The following is an 8,766-nucleotide window of genomic DNA, read 5'->3' as shown; positions in this document are numbered from 1 at the left end:
TGGTGACAGCTCATGCATGACCTTAAGCTTTTGTGGATCTACACAGTATTGGTCAGTCAGAGGGCAGGAGCCTCCACCCCTCAGCCAGCTCAGCCAATCAGATTAAAGCCCCCCACAGGACAAGCATGGTATTAAGGAGCGTAACACTGGAGAACAACACTAGTGACTACTTCTGATGTTGTGTAGTGTGGACATCAGAGGAAGGGCATCCGGGCAAAGCAGGACTTTTTGAATTGGAAAGTTCCAGTAATAGAAGAGGGTATGTATTTTGTGAGAGGTACATTTGCAGCATACACCTTATGTCTTTCCAGATAAGATAATCTCTTTAAGTTCCCAAATGACCTTGATCATTGAAATGTAAGAGCAAGTAGTGCATGTTTGATTTCACTGCACTTAAAGGTGCAGTGTGTTTAATTTACAGAACGGTCTTGGCAAATGGAAGTGAATATAATATTCACAAGTATGTTTTGATTAGCGTAAAATCCCATGAAAATAAGCATCGTTGTGTTGCCGTCACCTTAGAATGAGCTGTTTTTATGTACGTACATAGGGGGCGGGTAGGCTTCACAGAGGCCACAATTTTGCACCACAATGTTTCTTCTACAGTAGCCCAGAACGGACAAACCAAACGCTGGCTCTAAAGCGGGACTTTTCCATGTTTCGCGGCCACCGTCATTTACGCGGAGTCTGTTATGTTGCACCGTGATGGGGGAAGTACAGTATTCAGTTGGTTGCAATCTGCAACCTCACCGCTAAATAGAAATCTGCACACTGCACCTTTAAGCTGGTCTTGTCTTGTTTTGGTTGCTGGGTAATAAATCTTGGACAAATTCTTTCATTCTTTCGAAAACACAGTCACCAACAATAAGCATAGGGAATACACACAAAAGCAGCCAATGCTGCTTAAATTTGTCACATTGCAGAGATGGCTGTCTTGACAGACCTGTCTGTTATAGACTGTCACTAGGCCTCAAGTTACATCTTTGTAGAGGACAACAAGACCTTATATCTAATATCCATGTTTTTTCTGCATAGTTCCTTTTTGTATACACTACAGAGTGATAATCTCTCCCCGTATTACTTGAGAGCAACCACTTTTACTGTAGGTGGTAGGTAACATGTGCCCCTATTACAGCCAGCCCAGAGGCCCCAGTCAGCAACACAGGTTGAATTTTAAGTTAAATTTCAAACAGACATCAGGTTACATTTTTATCAGTCATAAGCAATACTGTGACTAAATACTGTGAATCTCTTTGTTATTTCAGGGTACCGGATAATTGTGCTATTATGGCCAAAAATCAATCCAGACTCAATTAATTTTTTAGACCGATTGATTTCTGCTCATCCAAATCAGATATGGGCCGCCACCTCAGCACAAACCAGTGTGCACATTTATTGGGTGGCAGAACATCATACTGCAAACTAAAGTACCTCATAAGTGTCCTGAGAAACCTCCACGGCTATGCCAGGAGACCCTTTAAAACTACAAAGATAAAACGCTATTATACCAGCTTTTCGTCTGATCACCGCTTCAGAAATGGCGTCAGAGAAGTGGAATATCTCCAGGCTGTGCCTTTCTGCTCATCCTCCGACAGGGACGTGCTCAAAGTCAAAGCTCCCGTTGGGCTCTTTCAGGACACACAGACAACTTCTCAGTTGTATGTACTGGGAGCGCGTCTCGGTGAATCATTTAACAGACTTTCCAGGCACATTAATGTTTATTTCAAACCAAAGGACGTCCCCCTTGCGCCTGTTGCTGGGAATCCCAATTTTTTGCTCACAACTCCCGAACCTTGCAGCAAGCTGCAGAGGCGGAGTCAGAGGGCGGCCAGAGAGACAAGAGTTTTTCAGGACCAAGATACAACACATACACCGAAATCTGGGGCTAAGAAAAATATCTCAGAGACTCAACCTGAACCAGAAACGCGTCCCAGACTCCAATTATTTCACATCAGCTCCCTGGCGACGAGATTCGGAGAAAGCTACAGTTATGTCGCCAATCACATCAACTCAGTCTTCTCCGGAAGACCTGCGATTAATTTCCAAATTCAGGACACTGTTGAGGATTTGTCCTCAGCAGGAGGTTCAAGCAGGAGGCAGAGACGGAGAAAAATGCAAAAAGAGCAGAACAAAATCTCAGTCGAGGCTGACAAACCCACTCAGAGTGCAGCAGTTGAAGATAATACCTTCAATAAAAGGGTGGAAGGTTACCTCCTCATTGCAACACACATCAACAGATACTTTGGCGCCAAAGTTGCGGATACAGCTGATTGTGGTCGGATACACAAAGAGAAAATTGTTGGGGAAAATGGGAGCACTTATCAAAAGGAATCCTCGGAACGGTCCGCCTCCGAAACTCAAAGGGCACTGTCACAGCAGGAACAAGAAGAACACCCCATCCCTAGAACTCAAGGGCTTTTCCACACCAGCAGCAACACAGCTCATTTTGGAGAGAGCTACTTTGAAACGGCCAACCACATAAATCGGTATTTCCAAAGTGCTTCAGCGGAAGATGTAGATATGAATCCCGTAAGAGGAATGGAAACCGAAACCGCAGCCACAAAGAGACTAAAAGCCGTATCCTTCATGGACCGTCTTATGCACCCCTCCACCTCCATCCCTTATCTGCTCGGTAGTTATCTAAAACTAGAGCCCTGGGCCCAAAGCGGTCGCTCCAAACCTGATGCAGCAGCACCAGAGACAGCATTTATGAGAAGGGTGAGTTGAGCAAAAAATACACAAGGACGTATAAAGTGCATCTGTGAAATCCTTTAGAGGTAGAAGATCTGCGATCAATTCATTAAATTACATTAACTCATCGGAATGAACACTGCAATTCACACAAAATGACCTCATTCTCATAACTCCCTTAAAAGTCTGCCTTGGGAAAAAAAAAAGAGTCGGGTTTCTGAGTGGTGAGAACTTCCTAAATTGACTGTATAGATAGTGACTGGAAGTCAACAGTCTGCCTTAAACTTCCCTCCCTATAGGAAAACCAGTCAATCAAAGAGTTGTTCATGTTTACAAGCCTCAAGAACATGTCCTGAAAAATTGCTATAGCTGTAAATCAGTGCAAACCTTTGTATAATCTGGCGACATTACACAGGCTAGTTCTATTTTTTACTTTGCAGTAGTTGATTGTAGTGGTTGCATGATGCCTGATAAAAAATAAGTAAATAAATATATATATATATATATATATATATATAGAAGAACAGACACCTTATTTGATAAATACTCCTTCGAGAGTTTGTCTATTGGAGAATTTGTTTGTAACTAATGGAAATGTGAGGCTTTTTTTTTTTAACAACTGGGTATTTGATGTCGTTCTCAGGCTTCTCAGGTTTTAAATCGCAGGCAGGCGGATGACATGACGTATGAATTGATTTGCAATCTGAGACAGGTCTTGTCTCCAGATGCTCTGACAGCCTGCGTTGAGGCCCTCAATGAACACCTCATCCGCTATCCGTCATGCAGAGAAATAATGTGGCAGGTCTGTTAAATATAAAAGAAAACGAGGATTTGAAGATTTCTTTTTTTTCAGGAAATGTACTTTACTTTTTTTCCCCACTCTATATTTTCAGGAGAAAACAGCTGTAAAGCTGTTGAAACAGCGGCGTAGACACAGGGACAATGATGGACTTCAGAGTGCCATTAGAGAAACCTTGGCTTTGATCGGCTATGTGGACCCAGTGAAAGGACATGGAATACGAGTGCTCTCAATTGATGGCGGCGGTACAAGGTAACCAAATCCTGTCGAAAAAGTGACGGTAGCAATTCAGAATCCCTCGCGGTTTACCACGTAAAAGTTATTATTCACACCATACCTTCTCCAGGGGTGTGGTACCTCTGCAGGTGTTGAAGCTGCTTGAAGCCGAGACGGGGAAGCAGATCCATCAGCTCTTTGATTACATCTGTGGCGTGAGCACGGGCGAGTAATGACGGAGAATCATAATGAATAACATGCCTTTAAATTCAACGCAGTCATTTTTGTGCCTCTCTCCTCTAAAACATCACACCTGCCTCCCGTCGTTCTGTATGCGTTCCCAAACAGGCGCTGTCCTGGCCTTCATGCTGGGCCTGGCCCGTTTCTCCCTCGAGGAGTGTGCGGACATGTACCGGCGCTTTGGCTCCGACGTGTTCCGCCAGAACCCCCTGGTGGGCACGGTGAAGATGGGCTGGAGTCACTCCTACTACAACACGGAGACCTGGGAGACGATACTTCGGTAGGTGAAGGAGAGAACCTCGTGTCATTCTACGTGTAGTGGGCATCTTTTGGGACGCCACCGGGACATGCAACTTTACTCCTATTTTTATTTCATTAAGTGAGAAGATGGGTGAAAAGGTACTGATTAGAACATCGAGAGATGAGTTAAGCCCTAAGGTAAGGATCAACGTGTGACCTCAGTGCTGTAGAGAAGGGTTAATGCAGCCTGGCTATTTGCAGTGTATTCATCAGCCAAATATCAATTAAATACTGTATCAGTATTTAATGGATACCCACATCCTCCTTATTAATTCATCCCCTTTTAATAGCACAGCAGCCTCACTGACTAACATTAAAATCCTGAATGATCGGCACATAGCTGATGGTGTCATCTGACTAGGTGTCGGCAGTCAGTGCCGTTGTGAACTGGGGGAACAGCCCAAAGGCGTTCGTCTTCCGAAACTACAACCACACTCCGGGCTCTCTGAGCCGCTACGCAGGGGGTTCGGGCTACGAGATGTGGCAGGCTGTACGAGCGTCTTCAGCCGCTCCGGGCTACTTCCAGGAGTTCCCACTGCAAAGCGACATCCATCAGGTAGACAAAGACACCACTCGATTCTCCTTTAATCGAATTGAATGGAGTTTTATGGTTGATAGTGCGGTTGTTGGATAATTATCCACCGCCATTTACGAAATAAAGAAGACATAACTAGTACACTTGAAGACCTTGGTTTATTTTCTTGGTTGTCAGACTAGGAAGAAGTTGGAGAAAAAAACCTCCTCATGTTTTTTTGGTGTATTTTTGCAGGATGGAGGCATCATCCTCAACAACCCCTGTGCACTGGCTGTGCACGAGAGCCGTCTGCTGTGGCCAAACCAGCACTTCCAGTGTGTGCTGTCGCTCGGCACCGGCCGCTACGACAACGTAAAAAGGGGTCCCGCTACCTCCACCACCCTGAGGGCCAAAATCAGCAACCTCATTAGCAGCGCCACCGACACGGAGGGGGTCCACACCCTACTGGACGACCTGCTGGCCCCCGACGTCTACTTTCGCTTCAACCCCATGCTGAGCGCCGAGGTTTCCCTGGATGAGAGCCGGCCCGGGGCCCTGGACCAGCTCAAGAAAGACACCCAGGTCTACCTGGAGAGAAACCGGCTGAAGCTGGCCCGGCTCTGCCTGGTGCTGGGACCAGAACGCTCAGCGATGAGCCACACCAAGGACTGGCTGAGCGAGAGGGCCTGGGAGGTCAAACAGAGATGGGTGTGACAAGAATTAGTCATCACTGATATGTATTAAATAAGCTGTTTTTATTCATTTCAGAAACCCATCAGATAATAAGCTACCACCCTTGGAATAATAACACTCCATTTCATCATGAATCAAATTACTTAAATATTGTTAAAGTACTGTAGATGTTTGTAGTTCTGTAATATATATTTAATATTTAATATAATTGTATTTATTAATTGATGTTTTTTCTATTTACTTGGACTTTTTCTTGCACATTAGATTTTGGTCCAATTGTGCAACTTTATATATATTACAATATTAATATATTAATATTAATACTATATATATACAGTATATATATATATATAAACTTTATTTGAACATAACATTTTCCTTGTATAGATTGGGTATTCGATTTTTATTAACTATTTATTTCTACAATTAATATATAAATAAATATAAAATTAATGATAGTCTCTTAATATACATCTTTAAAATCTTTGTTGTGGCATGGTTCCTTCATTTTAAGTAGTGGTCTTCACCTGTCATCAGTTCCAAAGGATTTTACACTGACCATAGCTTGTAAGATCACATGAGTTAATTATTTGCAAATAATATTAACCATTAGCCAACAATAACTTCAGTTTGTACTGGCGATATGAATGTATTATCCCAATATCTGTCTTAAATGATGCTGTTGTATATATCAGAATATTTTCCCATAGTCACAAACTTCATAATGTGACAAATTCTGGGTCATACCTTATTATTATTCATTTAGACTGCAAAATTGAATATCAACATATGACAATATTTTAACGTCATGACAAATTATAAGAATTATCGCTTAATCCCAACTGGAATGTAAGGGGTTAAATCTCCGTTATAGCGGCTCCCTCGTTGTTCCCAATAGACGGGCTTTGTTTGAATCAGAAAGGCCTTATGTGAGAAGGAGCTTGTGTTTGTGCCAGCCAGAGTTACCCCCCCGCAGCCAACCAACCACCAACCTTGAAAAAGTACATCAATGACAAACATAACACGAAATGACTTGATCATTTATTAATTTGCAGTTTAATTTGATTTGCCTTGAACTGCAAGCCAAGTCTGATAATTAAATTGGTTGGCCACAAATCAAACCGGTGTAATCCTAGTCCATTTCCACAGTGGCGATGACGCTATATTTATGTGTGGATGTAACAAAGGAGTTATTATAACAAGCCGGCGGGCAGTGTTTACCAGTCGTGTGACCAGAGCCTGGGGCGGCCGTGCTGATACTCCACACAGACCCCCCGTGGCCTCCCACTCGCACCCGCTCACCTGATCTAACCTTATGGAGCCACAGATCCACGCCAAAGACAGGTTTTGTAGTTCATCGGGGCTACTGGACGGAATCCACTGTGATGGAGGATGGAAAACGCTCTCCTTAACGATGATGTAAGAGCCAGCTTCCAAGTGGAAGAAGTGACCAGGGGAGAGAGCAAGGCGAACTCTAAACTCAAAGGTAGGAGCTCTGATGTTCAGTGGTCCTTCCTATCCAAGCCTCTATTGAATATGAATGCTTTAAATTGGAAATAGGCCGACGCTGGTGTTTGGATGAATGTCCCCTGAGTGTAGTATATATCACGTTGTGAAGGAGTACCGCAGTCTTTAAAGCTGCCACTCAACACAGTGGAAGATTGGCTTTTGATGATGTCATTCTTCATTGTGTAGAGGGGGGCGGGGGTCTTTGAGTCAGCAGTTTTGCATTAGGGTGAATAATATATTGTTTGGTTCCCAGATCCTCAACGGAGACTGTTGGAATGCCTTCACTGCACTTTTTCTTGTGCTATTGGTTTCTTTTGACGACACGTTTGAGGTAGCTGACAGGTGTGTAGGTCTCCATTTAGGTCCTAAGTAACCTGTATGCACAGTCGGTCTTTCCATATGGCATAGTTAGGCAATTGCGTGGAGCCTCGCGTGCAAGGGGAGCCTGTGAATTTGTGTGGATTTTATTTTTTTCAGAAAACCTTTTTCTTTGTCACTCCAGCAATCGGCACTATGCATCACTCACATCCCATAAGTATCCCAATAATTAGAATTAGAAATCCATCCATCCCGAGGGCGCATTTAAAAGCGCCCGGAGACCAGGACCAAGCGTGAAGTTGATTTGGTGGCATGATGGTTCAGATGCTGCCTTCCAGTGCTGCGATGCCCAGGGTTGAGTTTCCTAAGGCTCGGTCGCTCAATGAGGTTAGACGCTCGAACAGGGTTTTAGCGTTCAAGGACTTGAGGGTTCAATGCCGCGTGAGCTTTTGAATGGCGGCACCCCAAGGGCGCGTTTAAGAGCTGAAACTTGAGCCACGCACGGCTTTTCCTCAAAAAAACCCATAGCATCATCGTTCCCAGAGGTGCCCAGACCCACCACATCAGGATTGGTTGTATCGATCCGGCTACTGGGGAGAAGAGGGAGTCCAACCGGCCACCGGCCCAACATCGATGGGTACGTTCTGGGTGCGCGATCATAACACCATCACGCCTCCGGGTCACCTTCACATGCTACCCTGGTCTCCGGGAGCTGGCTTTCAAAATCAAAGTCATCATTGAACTTATGAACCGACAGCGGCTTATCTCTTCGTGCATCCAAGTCTTAGTGAGCTTGGTTGTCTCCAGCGATTATTTGATTCAAGGAACTGCTCTTGGATGGAAAAGTCTGGACATGAACCTATAACGGCACCGCTGGAAGGTAGTGTCTGAAGCCTCATGCGACCGGGTCTCCTTCACGCCTGGGTCTGCTCTCCGGCCCTTTAAAAACGTGTTGACCACCTTTCAAAAAATCAATCGGCGTTGAAGTCCTCCGACAGCCGCTCATCCCTTTGAGTGCAGAGTCTCAACAAGTGACGTCTGCACCAGTCAGCTGATTTACATACCACTGATAGATTAGATAGATAGATAGATAGATAGATAGATAGATAGATAGATAGATAGATAGATAGATAGATAGATAGATAGATAGATTTTTCTACTCTCTCTCATGGAACAACCAGGGTGCACGGCCACGTGTACTAAAGGAAGACCTTCATGAATAGAATGGAGAGCTTGTGGTGGTCACTGAGCTGCTCTGTGCAGCTCCGTGTCTCTTGACTGTGCAATCTGGTGCATGGCACTGATCACTGCTTCAGTTGAACGTACCATAAGAAAAGCCCATTCTGGCGGCCAAGTGGCTCAACATACTCTCCTGCTTTTGTTTCCCATCTGAGGTGATGCAAACTGTGTTTCAGTCACAGAGATGGGGGAGGCTGGGGATCGGGGTTTGCCCATCAGATGAGCTCGGAGCTAACACAGGGAACTG

At 44.5% G+C, this 8,766-nt stretch overlaps 1 protein-coding gene across 2 annotated transcripts; it reads left to right on the top strand.

The window, feature by feature from the left end:
* The first annotated feature begins 122 nt into the window (after positions 1-122).
* On the top strand, positions 123-5,826 carry LOC307240983 (calcium-independent phospholipase A2-gamma-like). Of its 2 annotated transcripts, XM_080014918.1 has the most exons (9): positions 123-259; positions 1,266-2,718; positions 3,335-3,493; positions 3,585-3,742; positions 3,837-3,931; positions 4,055-4,226; positions 4,327-4,384; positions 4,608-4,802; positions 5,016-5,826. In XM_080014918.1, exons 2-9 carry the CDS (start codon positions 1,357-1,359, stop codon positions 5,472-5,474), a joined length of 2,658 nt encoding a protein of 885 aa, XP_079871044.1. In that variant the 5' UTR covers positions 123-259; positions 1,266-1,356; the 3' UTR covers positions 5,475-5,826. The 2 variants fall into 2 exon arrangements, with proteins under 2 accessions (XP_079871044.1, XP_079871045.1); XM_080014919.1 differs by lacking the exon at positions 1,266-2,718 and having other exon boundaries at positions 155-259.
* The last annotated feature ends 2,940 nt before the right edge of the window (positions 5,827-8,766 follow it).

This window comes from Zeus faber, assembly GCF_960531495.2.
Source record: "Zeus faber genome assembly, chromosome: 15".
Lineage (NCBI taxonomy): Eukaryota > Metazoa > Chordata > Actinopteri > Zeiformes > Zeidae > Zeus > Zeus faber.
The sequence above is the reverse complement of the archived record's forward strand: the minus strand, read 5'-3'. Positions and strand labels throughout refer to the sequence as shown.